Source organism: Anopheles maculipalpis, chromosome 3RL (genome assembly GCF_943734695.1).
Source record: "Anopheles maculipalpis chromosome 3RL, idAnoMacuDA_375_x, whole genome shotgun sequence".
Classification (NCBI taxonomy): Eukaryota; Metazoa; Arthropoda; class Insecta; order Diptera; family Culicidae; genus Anopheles; species Anopheles maculipalpis.
Genome location: NC_064872.1, coordinates 46,627,108 through 46,649,019, shown reverse-complemented (window position 1 = coordinate 46,649,019; position 21,912 = coordinate 46,627,108). Strand labels below are relative to the sequence as shown.

General features: G+C 37.4%; 1 protein-coding gene across 4 annotated transcripts; it reads left to right on the top strand.

Annotated features, from left to right (window-relative positions):
- Positions 1-322: 322 nt before the first annotated feature.
- LOC126563777 (plectin) lies at positions 323-21,596 on the top strand. 4 transcript variants are annotated; one of them, XM_050220508.1, is made up of 21 exons: positions 323-407; positions 1,109-1,339; positions 2,466-2,675; positions 2,740-2,892; positions 2,975-3,213; positions 3,285-3,434; positions 5,301-5,397; positions 5,541-5,596; positions 11,663-11,752; positions 11,822-11,899; positions 12,054-12,221; positions 12,301-12,792; positions 13,225-13,341; positions 15,696-15,878; positions 17,570-17,737; positions 17,826-19,889; positions 20,019-20,231; positions 20,309-20,671; positions 20,772-20,842; positions 21,139-21,273; positions 21,349-21,596. In XM_050220508.1, exons 2-21 carry the CDS (start codon positions 1,189-1,191, stop codon positions 21,437-21,439), a joined length of 5,289 nt encoding a protein of 1,762 aa, XP_050076465.1. In that variant the 5' UTR covers positions 323-407; positions 1,109-1,188; the 3' UTR covers positions 21,440-21,596. The 4 variants fall into 4 exon arrangements, with proteins under 4 accessions (XP_050076465.1, XP_050076467.1, XP_050076468.1 ...); XM_050220511.1 differs by lacking the exon at positions 323-407 and adding an exon at positions 8,130-9,227 and having other exon boundaries at positions 949-1,339; positions 2,553-2,675; XM_050220510.1 differs by lacking the exon at positions 1,109-1,339 and having other exon boundaries at positions 2,553-2,675.
- The last annotated feature ends 316 nt before the right edge of the window (positions 21,597-21,912 follow it).

Sequence of the window (21,912 nt, the reverse complement as noted above, 5' to 3'; positions counted from 1 at the left end):
AGTCCCCCGTAGTGAGAATCCAACTTCATGATAGCGGATGAGACATTCATTGGCCGGCGTAACCTAGTAGGCCGTAAAAAGAAGAAGTTTACTTAACAGAATCTGTTGTCTCCAGAGAAACAAATGTGTGTGTTTTACAAAATAAGATGTAGAATTAAATCATGTTTATGGCTTTACATTTTAGTTCATTCACCTCGTTTCTATATGTCACAAAAAAAAACTATTGTAACTTTGAGATCGAATCATTTTATGCAACATTGTGAAATACGTGTTTTATAAACTCAAATGAAGCACTCTTTACAATCATTTGTGTTTTGTTTTATTGTTTTGATTCTGCAGCATCGGGAACAAGGGTTTGTTAAGGTAATTCACCGTGATTCGCTTCAACCTGAATCAACACCCATACGGTGAGTGTTTGTTGACGATGTCTGGCGTGTAAATAACATCTTTTTTCTAAGCAAAAACATTATCCAATCCACACCTGACGTATGAAATTAACTTTCATAAAGCAGTACACATAGATTTGGTTGTATAAATGTCACTTACCTTGTTCTAATAAACCATACCAATCAATCACAAGTCTCATTTGTGAAAAGAGCTTTAAACTTTGTATCATGAGTATGAGTTGTATGAGTGACTGTAACCTTTTCGTAATAGTAAATTTTGTTAAAATATTTGTTTTAAACTGAGCTATCTGTGTTCATGAACGAACTTTACAACGTAAATGGGAAATAGTTTATAGGTTAAAAACGATTGTGCCATTATTCAAAATAACAAAAGATTAATCGTAGTTTAGTTAAAATGTATTTGAAAAAAGAAAAATAATTCATAAAGCGCCATACTAATTTAATTTTCATACTAATGCATCTGACCCGATTAAGACAGTATTTATAATCATTGATTAATACGTGATATCATATTAGAACGATTTAGTCCGTACATCTTCTTGTTTTGTAGCTATGCACTTGCAATTCTCAACCCATTTCAAATCCGATTCGTTGTTACTCATCTATCTATGTTGCTTTTCTTTATATGCACCGATTACACACGATGTGAAAATGCGCCACCATCAATTCCACAACAAACCAAAAAAATAAACACTATAAAGCAAAAAAGCAAAAAGTCCAAGCATAGCCAATTCTAAAGCTGCAGTAAACAGTGTAGACCGCGATCCGTTCGCGGCATATTATGTCTCGCGAAGTCTACAGCACAGGTCAAGCAAATCCAAGCACTACCGGTACTAGAAGCCCTGGTCGACCAACGAGACGATTAACTGAACTGCCGACTGTTGACAAGTCGCCCTCACGAGACTACGGCGGAATCCGAGGAAGACCTTTAGGTGAAATAATTATCGTTTTTACATTGATCGTAATTTTGTATTGTATGCCTCTATTTTCTCTTTATATCTACAATTTCATGTATGGAAATTTCTACTTTACTTCAGTATACTTCGTACTGATAATTGTGTTTTCTAAAGCCATTCTGCAATACTAGCTGCTCGGGAGTTCAAAATCTTAAACATTAAAACTCGTAGTAAACATTCAAAGCATTCCAGTTTGAAAAGCAAATAAATATAAAGAGATCCATACATTGCACTTGATCGTGACATTCGATATTCATTGATTGTATCATGAATAATACAATAATATCGCTTTAACATAGGAAACAGGCAGCTGAATAATGGAATGAGTCTTTGATATACCTTGTCGTAGAAAAGTTTTTGTTTTTGTAACAATTGTCGTAAGACATTTTTTTCCCATTCTGTTAGCTTGGAATCGAACCATGTGCACAATGATGCAGAATGACCCATTTATTTGTTTAGCCACCTGCAGATGGAATACAAGTTCTGCAGTGCCAATGTTTAAAAACCCAGTAAAGTTTTTTTAAGAGTCGCGATCTGCTCTTTTGCTTTGTAACTCTCGTACGATGCTCCGTATTGAACTCCGTTTGGTCGCTTTCAAATGGTGCTATTGCTATTTGCTCAAAATTGTAATTAGACTTCTTGGTACAACTTTGCAATTTTGTTATATATTTTTAAGGCAAGAGGTTTTTTAAAATGCAGTACAACTTCGGGTATTCAAAAAAAAAAAAAAAGGATAGTTTTTGAATAGCACAAGCTCCTCCATTTTGTCCCTTAAGTACAGGTAAATCGCTTCTCATTTGACCATTACAGACTACGCATTCAACTTTGCAACACTTACAACACTCAGCAACAATGCTCAATAACATTTAGAATATGGATTTTGGTTCTCACTGGTTTTTCCCTTAAAGAGTAATATTTTTTTAGCAATGTTTGCGATTTGAAGCGTTTGGTCGGAAAAGACGAAAAAGTTGTACTGTATATGAATGGTATTCATCCAGCATGTAGTTAATATAATTTTATCTTCTTTGTATCCGTGTTTGGCTTTCGATCCACGGTAGAATCATCTTTAGCTCATACACGTCACCTTTCCCCATTCTTATAGGGCCCAATACACACCAATCACGCTCAGGAACTAATTCTCCGCTGAACTACAGCTGGAAGTCTTATCCACATCATAATTCATTTACAGCCATGGGTAGTCCATATTATCGGGATATGGACGAGCCTATCAGTCCTGCTGGTGGTCACCATCGCAGCAGAAGTGCGACTCGAGCTCCCACACACTCGTTGGAGTATCCTCGCGAGCAATTAAGTATGCTTCGTAACGTTTTATCAACGGTCAGAAATCTCACGTAAAATTTTTCACATTCTCACAGGAACTCGATATCAATCATTGGACCGAGGTCTTGTCGATCCCCATGATCGAGAATTCATACCAATACGAGAGCCACGTGATCGTTCCCGCGATAGATCATTGGAGAGGGGGCTCTATCTAGAGGAGGAACTTTATGGCCGACCACCAAGACAAGGTGATAAGCATAATTCGACGAGACAATGCAGTGTGACAAATATTGTAAACAATATTTTTCCTTTTTCTTTACACGACATCAGCGATGCCGGAGCGAGGATATTTAGGCGATTTGCAGGTCCAAAATGGCGAGTTGCAACGAGAACTGGGCAATTTAAAAAAAGAGCTCGAGCTTACTAATCAAAAACTCGGAAGCTCGATGCACAGCATCAAAACTTTCTGGTCACCTGAATTGAAGAAAGAACGAGCTCTTAGGAAAGAGGAAAGTGCTAAATACAGCCTAATCAACGACCAGTTGAAGTTGCTGAACAGCGAAAATCAGGTACGACCATTTGAGCTGGTTCGGTAAGCATTATACTCATATTTGCGTCTATCTTCGTTTTATATTTGCAGAAACAAGCAATGTTGGTGCGACAACTGGAAGAAGAGCTGAGATTACGAATGAGGGCACCGAACATCGAAATGCAGCAGCAAATGGAAGCTCTATATGCAGAGAATGAGCATCTTCAAAGAGAGATTTCCATATTACGCGATACCATTAAGGTAACTTAATGCTTAACCCATTTCACATTATACTGTGTAACTTGTGCCGTTGTCTAATTATTGTACAACATATGCATGTTTTCGACTGTTTAACAACGCTCTTGTACGTGATGAATTTCTTGTGCGCTCATAAGTTCCGAAGGTTTTAAGTTATCATTTGTTATTGCTATCAGATAATTTTTTCATTGATTCTGTCGGAAAGTTATGACATTTATAACGAGATTAAATATTTTGATTAAATTATTTGCTGTATTATTTAAGTGAGGCTATGCAAATAATTGAACTCACAGATAGTCATCTGGAAGCAGGGCAACAAAAGATATTGCATACCATGTTTTGTCCTTAATGAACAAACATGTAATTTACATTGGCATTACTCGAACCAAGCTGCAACACATTGTGGTGGAGAAGAAGAATTTGCATTCACGGTCGGCATGTGGTGGAGAAGAAGAAATTTCGTTCACGGACACCTTGAGGTGGGAAAAAATTCTCGGGCTTATAATTGCGACCAGAACGGAACAACGTGATTGCTAGCTGTGCGGAACAATATCTTTCCTATATCTGACCGTCCAGGCTGTCTGTAGATTATAGATGAGAATCTTCCTTAACTCTCGATCCTCTCTAGAACTCTCGATGTTCATCGGCGGAGCAAGTCGGCCAGGCGACTTTGAATGTTCAGAAGGAATATCCCTTACAGGCATATTAAAGGTTTGAGGCCTTACCTTGTGTAGGGGGACACTCAAACCTCTAGAAAGAATTGAACGCAAGGTTTAGCTTGTTCCACCTTCTCTCTAGACTGCTCTCTAGAAGGCTTCCTAGACCGTATAAACGTGAGTTTATAGCTACCTTGTCAAGTATAGCTAGTTACCTTGTTCTTGTGTGTCAACTTTGACGTTTAAAAATATGACAGGTCAGATGTATGATTTGTGAGCGAACAAGCAGGACAAGTGTAAGTTTCGTGCTGAAATAAAAAAGGATAAATTACAACCGCTTTATTTATACCCAATTCTTAAATTGGGACAAAAATAGTTTTTGCTCGTTTTTTGTAACCAAAAAAGGTTCCTTATTGGTTTTTCTTTTTGCTATTGCATTTTGTACAAAAATGTTAACGTACATACAAAATGTGTCGCGGTGCGATCGATTGCTGCACTTGTAAGAAATGTGTCACTATTATTGTACTGAACGATTGTGGTGCGATCGATTGCTGCGTCCGCCAAAAATCTGCCGGATATCAATCGTCGTTTGATCTATCTGCTTGCTATGGTTCGATTTCCATGAAGTTACTTGTTTTGTGTTGCCGGCCACTGCCTGGACTCACGCACCGGTCGATGTTAGGCGCGCTGGTTGTTTTGAATTGATATCATATTGCATTGCGTCACTCGCTAGCCGGGTTTAATAATAGTAGCTGAATGTACATTTCTTACGTTCTTAGCTAATGCGAGTTATTTGTTAAATTGGTAAATTTATGCTCACCGTAGCATTACGTAGGGGCGGCCCGGTGGTATTGGCGAAAGCGGCGCCGGTCTTCATACGGCAGGACCGGGGTTCAAATCCCATCCGGACCGTCCCCCCGTAGTGAGGACTGACTATCCAGCTACGTACGAGGTATCGGCAGTCTAGAAAGCCAATTTCGATGGCCGGCAAGACCTTAGAGGTTGTTAAGCCAAGAAGAAGAAGAAAAGCATTACATAGCATTAGCTACGTAACGCTAGTTGAATGCGAGAAAATGTATACTCTAGTGAGATGTTTAGCAGATATGCTACAACATATCTAACTTCGTCTGTATATGTCAGCAATAAACTGTAACAATAAGTACGTATATCAGTAACAGCAAATGATTTATCTCATTATTTTTATTTTAAATAGGAACTGGAACTGCGAATAGAAACTCAGAAACAAACGCTCCAAGCAAGGGACGAGAGCATAAAAAAGTTATTAGAAATGCTACAGAGCAAAGGCATGGGTGCGTATGACAAACAAACATACTACATAATCTAAAGCAAAAATAACCAATTATCTGCACATTTTATATCCATACCTGCATTCCCTACTTTTTAACAACAAGTGCAAAAACCCATTACTGAAAATCTTGTATTTTGATTCTAGGCAAGGAAGAAGAACGACAGATGTTCCAACAAATGCAAGCTCTCGCTCAGAAACAGGTGAGTTTTATTGTTTTATACATGCTACACCAGAAAACTAATTAAATTGACAACGTAAGGCTCTTGCGCGGCATACAAAGAACACTTTAAGTTATGTTAATCCGATGGATAAGGCATTGAGAGGTCCGTCTTATGTTGTATTAATAATTAAGATTGCATGAAAACAACGAGCTATAATTTATTGATTATTTCTTTCCAATTAACACCAAACTCCATTACCATTATTTTTACACAAATATCTCCTACAAAGAGCTTACATTTTTAAAGTTTGTTGGATTTATACCAGTTTCATTCTTTGGTTTAGCTACCATCTTTTTCTTTATTTTTTGTTTGGTTTAGTAAATTACGCTTCTATCGCTTACGTACCTGTTGTTTGGCGAAAGAATTATGATAACTTATTTGTTAAAACAACCGTGCGCATTAGCAACTACGCTAGCGATCATACACCCACACACGTGGGATAAGCTATTTGTTTCGATCTTTCTCTTTCTCTTCAACTGTGAAAATCTTTTTTTTATGTTAGTTTGTTATTCTTTGTAAGTTAACTTCAGATTTGTTATTCGAATCAAGAATTTTTTTAAATCTTTCGCTCCTTTTGGATTTGGCTCATACTTTTTTCTCTTTACCTTTCTATATCTCTTCTTCTTCTCTCTGTCTATCTCTTTCTTTCTCTCTCTCTCTCTCTCTCTCTCTCTCTCTCTTCTCTCTCTCTCTCTCTCTCTCTGTTTCTGTGGCTCTGTAACGTTGTTGAAATTTGATTATTTCGCTATCTGGTTTCTTGTAAATATATGCGTAGGGAGCTTTCACGGAGCTTTCAAAATGTCTTGCAAGATTCACCTTCTTAAAAATGTATCTTTTTTTGTCACATTTGATTCTGTATTTACTCAGGTTTTAGGGTTTTCTTTCCATTTTGTTTCTGTTGTAAGATTTGCTTAAATTTATTTAAATTTATGTATTTTGTTTGTATGAAACGTAATGTTTGTATTTTCATTTGAGCTGTTAGAAGCAGTGTACGCTGCTGATGAATTTATTTTAATAACTTAATTTCGAGAGAGTCATATTGTTATTTAGCCATTGTTGAGTTTATACAATTTTCATACACTTTGTTGATTATCTCTGTAGCTCATCCACACATCCTTACAACATTTGATGGCGTTATTGGTTATTTACATTTTTATATTACGACTACATAACTATTTTGATTTTGTTTCTATGTTTTTTTATATTTTTTTTATTAATCACATTTCAAATTAAAAAAAAACACCCGAGAAAGAGTGCACTATTATGTGATCGTTCGTTTGTATGCCAGCCATTTAATTGTGTGGGTGTATGTGTGCGTAAGTGTGAGGGTTGTTTAATGCTATGATCGTATGCTGTCGTTCGCTGGCTCTACTGTTTCGAGAAGGCATCTATCTAGTTCAAAAGAAGAAAATTGAGCATAACAGTCGGACTGGCAAGTGTTCAATTAATGAAAAGTAATAATCTGTAAAATATGTCAAAGTTACCAACACACATAAACAGATTGAGTAATCAGATGCTGTTCACAACAACGTTAACAGTTGGCAGAAATTTCCATGTGACACACGTATATGCAAACAAACATTAAAAACTATCGAATGTAACACGAGACCATAGCAATGCAATGTAAGCGAACACGTTGGCGGATGATGACAATGATCATAATAACAATAATTCTTTCGTCAAAACAAAACAAATGCGATTCTTGACGAAACTTAGAGGCAAAAATACATTTCATACATTTTTTTCAATCGGGAGCTAATCGGGAGTCATGAAATAAGAAAATGTACATACAATTTAATTGTATAAACCATCCAAATCTCAATAGTTAATGATGAAAAAATGACAACACGGCGCAAGCTCTTTACACTTAGAACAAATAAAAACAATGATGAAAATATGGTAATTTATTAAACAAAAACTTATTTATTAGAAGAAAAAAAAATGCATCTTTTCACTAGAGGCATTTAGCATACAATGAAATGAGTAGCATTGTGATATAAATATATAATACATTTAGCTAAGCATAGTCTATAATATCCAGGCATAAGCTCTTTATTTGTATTGCAACATTATAGAATGCTTCTGATTATTTTTAGCTAATCATATACCAACATCTACCGATGAGATAACAATGATATCTTTTTGATTTGAAGATACTGAAGCAACCAAGCATTAGATTTCTTTTTTAATTTTCATTATGTTCTACAAACAACTATTATTTTGTCGTTCTAATTACAAACCTTCATTAGATTAAATTTTTTCTACATATTGCGGAATCTAGGAACATCACTTTTACATTAGTTTACGCAAACATGAAACATACTTGAAATTCCAGCCGACATGAGTTCGACGGCATGGCATATACTAAGCCGAAGCGAACCAAACACTATCCTAATCCTAATTAACAGACCAATGTTAAAAATTTACAGTACCCGTTAAACGAAACCAAACCAACATCTCCAGTGTTGTCTTCTCTCTCTCCTCTTTTTTTTCCAAATGGCCATATTTTCAGATGTTTGATTTCGCCAACTGCACCACTACCACACCTGATTTAATGCGTAGCAGTTTTTATCCAGCCCAGCCAACGTCAGTACTAAATTCAAACTACCACAACATGACCCCAACATCTAAGCTGTTGGAAGCGCGCTCCGGACGATTGCCGGCTCGCCGCTACAGCATAAGCGGCAGTGTGCCATTGTCATCCATGGTTGATTACTGCAATTTGTCCGAGAATGCGGCGAATCTTTACACGCAATCGGCAAATCTTACCAACTTGTTAAACGAAACCACCAAATCACTATCCCGCTCTTCTAATATACTCAATATGCGGTCCCTGGGCACAACCGCCTCTGGTGAAAGTGGAATTAATCTACCTATGAGCCATGCAGCGACACTCTTTACTCAACCATTGCATACATCCGCACCTACATCTTCCTCCACTAACGTTTGCGGTGTCCTCGATCCTTCGCCATCGAATCCACTCGAGCGAATGGCCACCGCGGCTGCTGCTTCAGCGTCAACAGCCTCCGGGTTTCTTTGCTCATACCCGAACGCCTCTAGTATCTCACATTTGCCGAATGCGCATAATAACAATTCCAATCTATCGTACTATCATCACCATCTGCAGCACCATTTGCCCCAGCTTAACCACCAAATCATGTCTTTACCACAGCAACTACAGCACTCACAGCAAAACTCATTCTCAAGCACAGCATACAGACCGACCACTGACTACTTGCTCTCAAAACCAATTTACAGCAATAATACGCTCAATGCCGCAACTAATTCCACCTCCTTTCCATCGCAACCACACAGTATGTTGTCCCAGACGAAGAATCTCTTGTCTCAGCATCATTTTCTTTCCAACCCAAATATAACGCGCTCATTAACTAACTTGCCTTCTTCTACCACATCTGCTTATCCTTACGATCGTCATTTACCTTCAGTATCCGCTTCACGCTATCCATCGTCGTTTGATCATTCACACTTTCTGCATACAATGCACGATAACATCGATAGCAGCGGCTTGTTCAAATACCCCACCATGTATCATAATCCATATACCAAACTAGACTTAGACTACAACAGGGCAAACGATATGAAACGCCAAGTAAGTTTTAAATTCGATGTTGATACCTTATCAATTGATTCGTAGATTGGATCGGGTGTACGGATTTTTCCTATGCATAGACAACGAATGCCTGCGTAAACAGGAAAATGCTTTAGGTAGAGCATAGTCTTAACTGCGTACGTTGGTCGTACCAACGCATTTGTAGTAACAATTCATGCATCAAATGTAATTGCAATAGCGTTAGATTCCTTGACAAAATCATGACATGAGAAGTAGACCACAAACGTTTCGTACTTGATGGACAACGGATAGTATAAACTATGTACGTTCCAAGACTGCCAAACTGCCAGCAAAACTTGCCATAGTTGTAAATACAAAATTGAATGTAGAATATTTTACAATTTGCCAACGTATGTTACATAGTGATCGGAGTAAAACGCAAAATTGACACAATTTCATCAATTCCATTCCTGTGCTTTGAGGCTAATGGAGGGACAACCGTAGAAAGCGAACAAAAGTGAAGCGGTGAAACAGTAAGGCAAAGACAGGAGAAAGTAATATAAATACAAGCATAAATCTTTAAAAAAAAAGCATAATGCCAATTATTAAACGCCAACATGTAGGTAATAATTAAGTATTTATTCAAGTGCAAGCAAACATGAGTTGTGGTATTGTGGAATGCCTTCCAAACATTTTAAAGTATAGTTATAAGGACATTAAATTCACTAGTACAATCCATGTCCTAGAAACCCATCATAAAGAATTTTGATTATGATGCCAAACAAGGTGTAATGACACAACGCAACACAACAGGAAATAATCCCTCTCATGAATACGCAATATGCAATAATAGATTTACGGTTTGGGCTAGAACATTATCTTTTGTAAAAATACAGTCAATTCTCTGCTATTTTTATCAAATCTTACTACATTTATCGAGAAGACCAGCTCAGCCACATTGCTCCATTAGACTTTTTTTTTAATTTCTTACAATGTCATTTTAATTTAGAGATTTGCATTAAGAGTAGTTGCAGAGTTACATTTTTGTTTTTAAATTCCATATTATGTATATTATGTTAAATTGATGTAACTTAACATGTTCTACCAGCCAACATTTAGGAACGCGACTCTGATTTCACATGGAATGCAGCTTGATATTATTGTGATAAATATGAATCTATCTGACGAATACGAAGCTATGTACAAAATTGAAATGAAACGAAGTAATTAAGGCAGTAAACAGTCAATGTCAATTAAAAACAGTGCTCTCAATTTTCGTGCAAAGAGCTGTCATCATTGGTACATAAATCCAAATAAAGAAGGGACTTTCATTTCATGTTAATTCAGCACGCTGATTATATTACCCGAGCAATTCAATATGTACGTCTTTCACTGATATAAATAAGAATGTTACTTGTTGCGGAAATGCAGCATCAAGATAATTCCGTAGTTTCAACGAAAAGTATAAGCAAAGTTTAATGGTTTATCAGTTATGATGTAGGTGCTAAAGCAGATTTAATAAATCTAAGAAAATGACATGATATTTTACCTGTATTTGCAAAAAAAAAAAAACAAATGTTATTTCAAACTTTTGGATCATTCATCGAGCAATTGTGTTAAGATGTATTTAGTACAACCAAGGAAGCAAGTGAACAAGATATCTTTAGTAATGAATACCACCATTAAAACGTTGATAGTTAAAGTTAAAGATAAATCCAGAACGAGTGATAACTAAGCAAAAATATTAAGCTACCCAAAGCACACGATGCGTTCAGTATTACTGAATAGGCTAGTATGCTGCATTGTTAAGGTTGATTGAACATTAAAATGTTTAATTTTATTGTACATTTAAAGTTGAAAGATACTGTGTTTCCGTTTACTTGAAACTAAGTTTCATTTCCGAAGCTTTTGTTGTTACTGCTAAGAATTATCATAAGACTAATAAAAACGAATTTAAATCTGAAACGCAGCATTTCAATCGATTTGTACATTAGCCGTTCGAAAAAATATGTTTTGATCACTAAATCATTTGAAGACGGGAATGTTTTTTTTTTATTTGTCTATTAATTTGAATGGATCACCAGTTCTTGTTGAAGAGTTCTTTTTCCTTTTTTGATTAAAAATTACAAATAGTAGTACGCAATACAATTCAAGAACACGACAAGTCACATAACGATGAACGGATCAGAGTTTCATCAGAAGATCAGAGCAGATCGTACTTTGAGTTTTAAACTCAAAGCCTCTATAAATAAATGAAAAAAACAATTAGATCGTTAGTCCTGCCTGCCAAGAATTCTCGAACAGTAGCGCCTTCGACTTCAAATTGTAATCCTCGCACTGAGAAGCGTCACACGTATACGATCTACAATTCTAAAGGCTTGTAGAAGATGGGATCTGGATTTGTTGTAGAATAACCACAGCTACAGGCCATGGAAACACACCATACTAAACGCATTTTTGTATCTATTTTAAAGCTGGATGATTTTCGCTTGGAAATCACACGCCGCGATCAAGAGATAATGGCAATGGCTGCCAAAATGAAAACGCTCGAAGAGCAGCATCAGGTACGTAACATGCAAAGTAATGTCACTAACGTACGCTGAGTATATGTGTATTGTATGGCTTACCCACAGGATTATCAGCGTCACATTGCTGTCCTCAAGGAATCATTATGCGCTAAAGAAGAACATTACAACATGCTGCAATCAGATGTAAGCCAACTGAATAATAAAGCAACAAAATATGTTTTTGTTTTCATATTTCGACATTCGACATATTTGTCAATAGTTTATCCTACTTCTAAGCTTCTAATTTAGTTAATTTTCAACTTCTTTTTCTTTATGAAATTCTATTTCACTCCTTAAGGTTGAAGAGCTGCGTAATCGGTTAGAAGAAAAAAATCGAATGATCGAAAAGAAAACACAAGGTACAATGCACACGGTGCAGGAAAAGAATCGTCTGCAAACAGAACTCACTGAGCTCAAAGAACACATGGATATAAAAGACAGGAAGATAAACGTTCTGCAAAGAAAGGTATTTGTTGAGAAATGTCATTGAACTATGCTAGTTTAGCCGTCATTTTGATAATTCTTATGTGATTTAATCGTTTCAGATTGACAATTTGGAAGATTTGCTAAAGGAGAAAGATAATCAAGTTGATATGGCACGAGCAAGGCTCAGCGCAATGCAGGCGCACCATTGCAGCTCAGAAGGAGCGTTGACAAGCTTGGAAGAAGCAATCGGAGATAAGGAAAAACAAATGCAGCAACTGCGCGACCAGCGCGATCGAGCTGAAGCGGAGAAAAAAGAGGAACGAGAGCTACACGAACGTGAACTCGCCGAATTCAAGATGAAGCTTCACTCTTTGGATAGCGAGGTAGAAAAGCTAACGACACGTCTGCACAGAGCACTTGCCGAAAAGGATCGCCTGGAAGCCAAACTGGAGAGTTCACAGAGCGAACTAGGAAAATCCAAGGCAGAGCTCGAACATAAGACGGCAAGCGATGTGGGTCGTAGTGGAGCCGATTGGGAACATGCTAAACAGCGGCTGTCACGATTAGAATTGGAAAATGAACGTTTACGTACTGAGTTGGAGCGGTCACAGGTAATTTGCCAAGTCGACTCAACTCGATGAGAGAATTTTGTTTTTATATAAACAAGTATTTGAACGATAACCATACAATTGTTATCCATTGATCGTTCGTTTGTTTTGCTAAAACGTACAGTAATATCAACCTCCTTAGTGAGGACTTACTATCCAACCACTTGGCATCAATAAGCCTAGTAAGCCATTCGGTGGCCGGTGTGATCTATTAGCCAAAAATAAGCCAAAAATTAGATGAAGAATGTTATATCATGAATATTAGTGATTAAGCATGTTGTGTCACGTGTTTTCTCTGAAAAAAGCAAACTACACACGAATCCTTTCATCATGTGTTTGCTTAAAATATAAATCAATTTACATACTCCAAGTGCTACTTTCCCTACAAACACGCAGTTTAATGCCTGATTTTTTCATGTTTATTGTATTTTTCAGACCACTTTTGGCAGATCTACCTTAAGTACATCACAAGAACTAGACCGCGCTCAGGAACGGGCTGATAAAACTACGAATGAGTTGCGACGCACGCAAGCTGAGCTACGAGTGACACAAGTAAGCCCGAAACTTTACTTACTAGTACACTACAAGCTAAAATATCATTTGGCTGTTTTACATCATTATTGCTTCCTAAGGTTTCTATTTTTCATCTCATCATTTCAATGACATCCAAATGGAAACATTATTCAAATTATTTTCACATTTACATGTACAACCGTGAATTGTGAACAAAAACAAGTCTTACAACAATATATAAGATTGCCGTCATTTGTTTTTAATTTGATTTGTTCGGTAAATATATATTTTGTTCCCATACTACAGTCAACCTTTCTAATTTTGGAGTTTTGGAATAAATTCAACTGCGGCACATAAAAAAAACTTTACTACCGATTGCAATGCGTTCATATGTTATCATATGTTCAACAATAGTTTATTGGCGCTAGTTATTTTAAAACGTACATTTTGATTATATACCAGGAACATTAGCATGCTTACATAGTTATACATATTATGACACGTTGAGAATTTTTCCTGTAGCTATAAAGCTGTCGGTGTTCTGACGTTTTCTAAAGGACAAGTTTTCTAGTATTATTGTGACCCTGATATTACTCTTCACAGTTGTTTTCCATGTATTGTTCCCCCAAAATATCAATGTGGTTCTTGTACCGTTATGTAAAACTGACCGTAAATTACTAGCATTTGCTAATTTATCTACATCTCGCAGTGGTGTTTGTTCTTCTTTGATTAATTTCCGCTCGTATTTCTGGTGGTAAAGAGTAGTAATACATGATTTTGCAAAGTAAAATCAATTTATTATTTGATCCATTTCTATAAACTTGTATCGCTTGCATTCGGCTACGTGAATAAATTGTGAAAACATGCTTTGATGTACCTGTTCCTTGTGCATGTTGTGGATTTCACACGCTTTAAATGTGAAAATGATGCTTGATATGATTTAATCGTGTTTTTTTGTTATTTCATACTGTGCTACTTGAAAATCTGTAACCAAATTTTATGATTTCACTATTACGAATGTGGAATACTATTCTAGCTGAAAAACAAAATTTGTTCAAGGAAAAGTGTGTTTTACCGTTTTCTGGCTGATAACGAGAACACCGTGTAAATAGAGTTAGTAGGGAATGGACATCAGTAAACCGTTAAATTATGCCAAACAAATGTGTTGTTCTATGTTCTCGTAAAATTTGATAGTAATCATACCCCTTTTGTATAATTGGTCAAATGTTTTGGTTTAAAATGAGGAGCATAGAAATCATTCCTCTAGTAAGCATAAATATTGCATTTGTTTTAAATCGTTTTGTGCGCATTCGTTATTGCATACTCAAATAGATGTTTTTTTGTTTATTTTATGTTCAATTCATTACACAACAAATAACACAATCACTGATAAACCGTTCACCAACGTTTTATAGGAACATACGGTACACGATTTTGTGAGTAGCAACTTTTTACACAATCTTGCTCTTTTCTCACTAATTCATTGATTTGATGTAATATTAAAAATAATGCCAAATCAGTTTAATTTAATCTTGCAATAATTATCTTGAACTACTATTCGTTTTATAAGCTCAATTTCTTGTTATTTAGATTTCTTTACTCTTAAGAACAATTGTTTTATTTTCTGCCAGAATGATTCAGATATTAAAATTCATGCAATTTACATAATTATTTACCTTCCATTGTACAATCTGCAGAACTTATGAACACAACAGTTTCACGCTGACAATATTACGAATCACTAAGTGATTTTTTTTATAATTGCTACACTTGCACTCCAAATACTGGTATTTAAATTAACCAAAACAGTTCCAAAGGCGAGAGCGAAAATCACACGAATAGCAAAACAGCTTTATGCTCACTCTTTATATAGTACACATAATCATCTAAAACACTTTGTTATAGACTGTTAGCAGTACTTGTTGAGCTTTTGTTACTTTCAAACCAATCTATGTTCCTAGTACGTTTTTTTTTTGTTTCTGTTACTGAGTTATTTATGCCGATTCCATGGTCACATGTATATTCTTTACAAATTATTGTTAACGGTTGGTTGTCAATTCAACAAAAAAAAATCTCTTAACATTTATAGCCTTTTTATGATATAATAATTACTCTGAAGTGTACTATAAACAAAAAACAACCTCTTTTTACCTACCATAACACATAGCAAGATATATTTTATGTAAAACATTGCTATAGTATTTGCTTGCGTTAAAATGCTATACAATTCAATTTTGATTTGATTTTCTTTCTTTCTTCTTTTCTTTTTTTCTCTTCGCGATTCTTCCACTTGTCGTTTTCATCCCATTTCTTAACCTGTGTCATTTGTGCAATTGATGCGCTGCGACTCCGCATTACGACTTACTCAATCGAACGGCAATTTTAACGCCTAGACCGACGCCGAACGATCAAGAGCGGAAGCTGCCGCCTTGCAAGAAAAATTAGAGAAGAGTCAAGGCGAAGTCTATAGACTAAAGGCCAAGCTTGAAAACGCACAAGGTGAACAGGAAAGCTTGAAACAGGAAATGGAAAGAGGCCAGGCTGGTATACAACGAATTGTTAGTGAAAGAGATAAGGTAATTTCCTGTTCCTTTTGTTTTTAAATCTACACACAACATACCCTCACATGACCGGCTTTATTACATACATTCGTCACACAATGCTCTCACATTGGCATTTTGTTAGAACATGCCATAGATGCTAGTTTTCTATAGTGGAAAATGTATGCGCAAGTGTTTTTTTTTCTTTTTGGAGACTGGGATGCTAACTCGTTCTAAAGTACTTTAAAAAAATCCTTTCCCAACACTAACAATTGCCTAAGCACAATTGCTTTCCTTTGCGCAATTGTTTCGATATTTAATAACGACCTTGCAATAAGTGCACCAGTTTGATTCATTATTTTAGTTTTCTTATTCTGACTCATGCAAACATTCAAAAGCAAACTAACGTACCATCATACACCTACCATCATACATTTGCAATGTGACCTGTGTTGCTATTTTCGTACCCTAACATATATTTTGAAGCACATCCACGAACAGCATTTGTGTAAGAGTGCGTACCAAAACCAAACAGGCATTAACATAGCCGATCAGACTGCATTGCATTGTAGATCACTGCAACACATTTTGTATCGCAATCGTCGTTCTTGTCAACACTCCCAATTAGTATCTTGCTCACCGTATACCATCATCATGTCCAATACAATATAAATCGTATGAGTGTCGTATAGCAAACCATAGCAAGAATTTATCAACAATGTACTACACACACACATAATTTCCGTGAATGTGGATTAGATAAGTAGTTAGCAGTGTCATTTAATGATGTGAGTCGAGAAACACATGCTTATCCCTAAGGGTATTTTGTGACTGTAATTGTAATACCATGTTTCCATACAACTTACAACGGTTGAAAAATAAAGCTATGACGTACATTAAAATTGATCAGACATATAGCATGTATGCTCGACGGCATAGTAATATGTAAGACGCGAATTATAATTCTAAACTAATGTTGTAAACACTTTTTCTTGACGCAATGCAAAACGGGGTTTCTGTTGATATTGACACATTTGAATCGTACTCCAAGCTTTCGTTTTGTACAATCAGTAAATGATTTACTTTGGACCGCACGGGCCCGGAAACAAATCTCGACCGTCCAGCTCACATACTCTAATAACAGCCGTTAAGCAAAGAGAAAGAGAATACTATAATTCAGTACAACCATAATGCATGCAGCTAACTACTTATGAATCCATGCTGTAAGTGTAAACACCTGCATATATCTACATACATATGAAGTGTAACTAATGTCTAATTATAAGTACCTATCTAGAATATAAAAAAAATACATAGCTGTATGTAAATATTGAATGATTGGTAGTTCAAATCTATCGCTCCTGCAGTACGTTATCACTCTACGCTTTGTAGTGTAAACTCTATAACTTTTTGTTATTTCCCACATTCAACTCGATATGTCCATGGTTTGCTTAAAATGACCTACATTTTAATGGCAATAAATTAAAATAAAAAATATTTCACTATACTAACGGCCCTGTATGCACCTCTGCCATACTGTGCAAACCACCGATGCTAAGCTCCCATTCTCCACTTCCAATACACAAACGAACATTTATGGGAACCGTTTCATCAAAACAAATACATGCTTCTGTTCGACCGTTCCAAGTTTCCAAGGAGCTCGATAGTCTTACAAACATATTCTTAACATGTTGATCCTTTTATGGTCTACTGTTCCACATAATCAGGCGTACACAGAGCTGGAAAAAATTCGCGAAGAACTCGAACGTACTCAGGCGACACTCGGAAAGTCACAGCTCACGCAGGAGAAATTACAAAACACGCTCGACAAAGCACAAAACGAAATTGATCATCTACAGGAGAAGTTGGACAAGAGTGGCGGAGAAACCCGTAGGGTGAGTCAATACAACAAATGGGCATGCACTTCCGTGTTCAGCATTATCTAATGAATAATTTTATGTTACACTTTTTTTTTACCTGCAGCTACAACTCGAGAAGGAAAAAATCAATTATGAATTTGAGAACATTCAATCGCAGTTGGATAAATCATTGGGACAAGCTTCACGAATCCAAAAAGAGAAAGAAGCGGCACAAATGGATCTCGACCGGTACCGAGACAAGGCAGATAAGCTGCAGTCATCCCTGGCCCGTTTACAAAAGGAGCGCGATGTTCTTTGTGATGAGTTGGAAAAATTGAAAGAAAAATCCGAATCTACCCAAAGTACTGCCCTCAAGTATCAGCGGGAGCGTGATGCTATTCAGACCGAGCTTGAAGTGGTCAAAGAACGATGGGAAAAGGCACATCAGATCCACCAAAAGCTTCAGATGGAACGTGATGATGCCGTTACAGAGATCGATATATTGAAGGAAAAACTGGACAAAGCGCTGTACGCCAGCCAGAAGCTGATCGATGAAAAGGACACATCTACGAAAGAGTTTGAGAAAATGCTGGAGAAGTACGATCGGGCACAAAATGAAATCTACCGGTTGCAGTCACGTGTGGACACGGCTGAAGCTGATCGTAACCGTTTAGAGGTGGAAGCGGAACGTTCCGCACTGGCGGCATCGAAGGCACGCGAGGACTTGCGCAAAATGCAAGAAGAAACCACACGCCTACAAGAGGCTTGCGATCGTGCCGCAATGCAGCTAGGCCGCTCGAAAGAGCTCGAAGATAAGGCCAAGGAAGATGTGGACATGATACGAGAAAGATTGGATAAATGTCAAACAGATTTGCGCCGTGCTCAGTCGGAAAAGGAAAATCAACAAGCAGAACTAGAACGCTTAACGTATGAACTGGACCGTTCGCATAACCTATACACTAAGCAAACAGCGTCACTTGACTCGGCTCAGGAAGAAATCGCTCGCTATGGGCTGGAAGTCGAAAAAATGCGCGAGCGTTACGAAAAAACGGCGGCTGAATTACGACGATTGCAGGAGAATGAATCCTTCTCTCGCGAAGCCCGCCGAATGAAAGACGAAAACGATCGATTGCGCGAAAAGTACGATAAGGTCATAGTGGAGTTAGAGAACTTCCGTGGCAAATCGCAATACGAACAGGAGACATTCGACAAGATGAAGGAGAAATTTGAGGCTCGAGAAAATGAATACCAAACGATGGAGCTTAAATTGCACGAAACCAGCCTGCAGCTCGATCTGGCCAGGTCAGAAGTTACTAAATTGATCTCGAATCAAGACAAACAGCGTGCCGATGCTGAACGAGCCCACATTGAATACGAAAAAATTCGCGACAAGCATGAAAAACTCATTAAAGAAGTGGAACGACTACGGCAGAACCCACAATCTGCCATCAGTCCTGGTGCGTTGTCCGCTGCCAGTACGGTAAGCTTAGCGGACAAGAACGAGGTTGAGCGTCTGCGTGAACGTTTAGAGAAGGCGCTGCAAAGCCGTGACGCTACTGAAATGGAAGCAGGCCGTTTAGCTAAGGAGCTCGAGAAGGCACAACTGCATTTGACCAAACAGCAGGAAGTGTACGAAGCCACGCGCATCGAGTTCGAGCGTATGTCTGCGGAACTGACACGCGTACTCGAGCGACTTGAAAAATCGGAAGCCGAAAAGGAAACGCTTCGCCAGTCGACTAAGATCTACGAAAAGCATCACCAGCAGCATGCAAGTAACCATCATGTGGAGCAGAGTTTGATGAAACTCGAGGCCGATAATAAACAACTGATGGCCGAACGTGATCAACTTGTGATGCAGCTGGAGAAGAGTCAGGATATGCTTATGAGCTTCCAGCAGGAGCTTAACGCGGCCGAACTGGAACTACAGCGACAGTGTGAAGAAAATCGTCGACTTAAGAGCTCACCTCAGCAGCCGGGAGCTGCTGCTACTACACCTCAGCAAGCCCAGGCAACGGCCCAAGAAATACAAAATTATAAGAAAGAAATCACTAAGCTGAAACAAATGCTCCAAGAAACCGGGGCACGTGGCGACAATGAACTCGAACAGTGGCGTAAAGTTGTCGAGCAGGAGAAGAACCGCGCAGATCAAGCAGAGAAGGCGGCGATTGAGTTGCAAAAGCGGATGCAGGTAAGATACGCAAAAATATGATTGCATTCGATGAGCCTGCACCCCGTGCACCTGTGCGATTAGGCTTCTGTTAAATCTAAACCGTTTGACTTCTATTAAATGTTGATAAATTTGCTTTTTTCGTTTTAGGTGATGGAACAACAATTAAAACAACAACTCCTGCAAATGACCAATATGCAAAAACAATTACAACAGCAATCAACACAACAGCAGCAACAACAATCGCCGTCAAACAAAAAGGAACTCGAAAAGTTACAAGAGGAACTTAAGGCAGCAGTCACCCATCGAGATCAGTTCCAAAACCAGTTGGAGCTATTGGTGCAAGAACTTGAAAAGAGTCAAGTAAATATAATTGAGCTACCTGAGCACTTTGCCTGCAAAAGCTGACTGCAATACATTTTATGTTTTTTTCTTTACAGACAGAAGCTCTGGATGCTACGAAAAAGACTCAACAGCATCAGCAGCAGGTTGGTCAACTCCAGCAACAAATACAACAATTGCAGCAGCAATTGCAACAAGCAACACAGGCAGCTAATCAAAAGGTAGCCCAAAACGCAAATGTCAGTGAGGCAGAACGTAAGCAGCTAGAAGCACAAATGAAACAAATTGAAGATGCAACTCGGCTGCTGGAGAGTGAACGAAAAACATTCGAAGATCAGCGCAAAGCCATTGAAAACAAGCGTAAAGAGTTGGAGGATAAGGAAAAGAATCTTATCGAGTTCGACAAGCAGCTTAAAAAACGCAAAGAACAAATGGACCAACTAGAAAAATCGCTACAAAAGGTATTGTAGTGTTCATGCTGCTCTGCGACATTTAGATCAAACATATTGTAATCTATTTGTTTGATTTTGTTTTATTTTTGCCTACCCATATTCATTGCAGGCCGGTGGAACTGCTGCTGCTGCTGGAGAATTAAACAAACAGTTAACAGAGGCTCATCAGATGTTAGACAAGTATGTGAATAGAAAATGAATATTTCTTATTTTCTATCAACAAACCTATGCATGTTTTTGCTAGAAAGCTAAAGCTGTATGGTTTTTTTCCTAATGTTGTACAATCAGATTTTGATTTTAAATACCTTACCCTGAACATTCACATTGATTTCATGATTATCATCCATGCCCACAGGTCAATTTAATTCGAAAATATGCATTACCAATAGCAAAAAGTTGCTTACTGTAAATTATATTTTTCTAAAAAAAAGCAACCCACTCATACCACTTTTTGTACTCCCATTTCCATACAATAGAGCGTCGAAAGAACTGGAAGATGCAAAGGAAGAAGCCAAACGATCGGCTGCCGAAACTGAACGACTTTTGCAGTTGGTGCAAATGACACAGGAAGAACAAAACCAGAAAGAGAAAACAATTATGGATTTGCAGCAGTAAGTATAACTGAGTTTTGAATTTAAACAAACCATGTTATTGTAATATGCCACACCCATTCGCTTTATTTTCAGAGCCTTAAAAAATGCTCAAGCAAAGTTAAAAACAGCACAAGCACAGCCACAGGATGCGGGACCAGCAGGATTCCTCAAGAGCTTCTTCTAAAAAAGGTTTCCTTCGATCTGGTTCTGCTATTGGTGTATTTTAGTTCATTATACACCATTTATTAATCGTATTTGGATGCCATAAAAATGTTATAAAGTAACAATATCGCAAAGAGAGTACAACTACCAGTAGTCATTCCGTTTAGAGATGCCGAATAATTCAGGGTTAGTTCCGTGCAAGCAACTTCACTCGATGCAGTGATTAGTTTTGCAAAGTTGTGGTGAGTGTTTGCTTATTATATTGTATAACATTGACTAACGAACGCGCAGTAAGATTGTACAGTAACAGAACAAGGGATACAATCAGACACCCATAACATTTTTCGTTATTTAAACTCGTCAAGGACGTTAGCGAGTTATGATTAAGATCGTTGGCATTTGTTCTATACATCGTTTAAATAATGTTTCATTTCAAAGGCAAACCTAAACGGTGAGTTTACAAATAAAAAAATTAACAAAATAGAAATTGCTTTA